This window comes from Eimeria tenella, genomic scaffold (genome assembly GCF_000499545.2).
Source record: "Eimeria tenella Houghton genomic scaffold, Eth_scaff2005, whole genome shotgun sequence".
Lineage (NCBI taxonomy): Eukaryota > Apicomplexa > Conoidasida > Eucoccidiorida > Eimeriidae > Eimeria > Eimeria tenella.
Genome location: NW_013541850.1, coordinates 7,076 through 7,321, shown reverse-complemented (window position 1 = coordinate 7,321; position 246 = coordinate 7,076). Strand labels below are relative to the sequence as shown.

At 54.5% G+C, this 246-nt stretch overlaps 1 protein-coding gene across 1 annotated transcript in view; it reads right to left on the bottom strand.

The window, feature by feature from the left end:
• Positions 1-57, bottom strand: part of ETH_00043565 (uncharacterized protein) — a gene marked incomplete at both ends in the record, with an annotated part of 601 nt that extends 544 nt beyond the window's left edge. Inside the window, one exon of the mRNA XM_013374410.1 lies at positions 15-57. Coding sequence (XP_013229864.1) covers positions 15-57 — 43 coding nt within the window. The remainder of the gene's footprint in view (positions 1-14) is intronic.
• Positions 58-246: the final 189 nt, after the last annotated feature.

The window sequence follows — 246 nt, the reverse complement described above, 5'->3', positions numbered from 1 at the left end:
ACCAGTCCCCGGACCGGCTGTCAGTGTGGTACACTGTAGATACACCGCCAGCAGCATGGAGGTACTCTGTGGGGTTTATAACAAAAGAAATGCTGCAGCAAAAGCTGCCAGCAGCAGCAGCAGACACAATAGTGCTTTGCTGCGGGCCCAAGCCCATGCTGGAGAAGGCATGCATTCCCAACTTGCTGCAGCTCGGCTTCGACAGTAAGGACATTTTCTGCTTCTAGTCCTGCTGCAGCAGCAGCA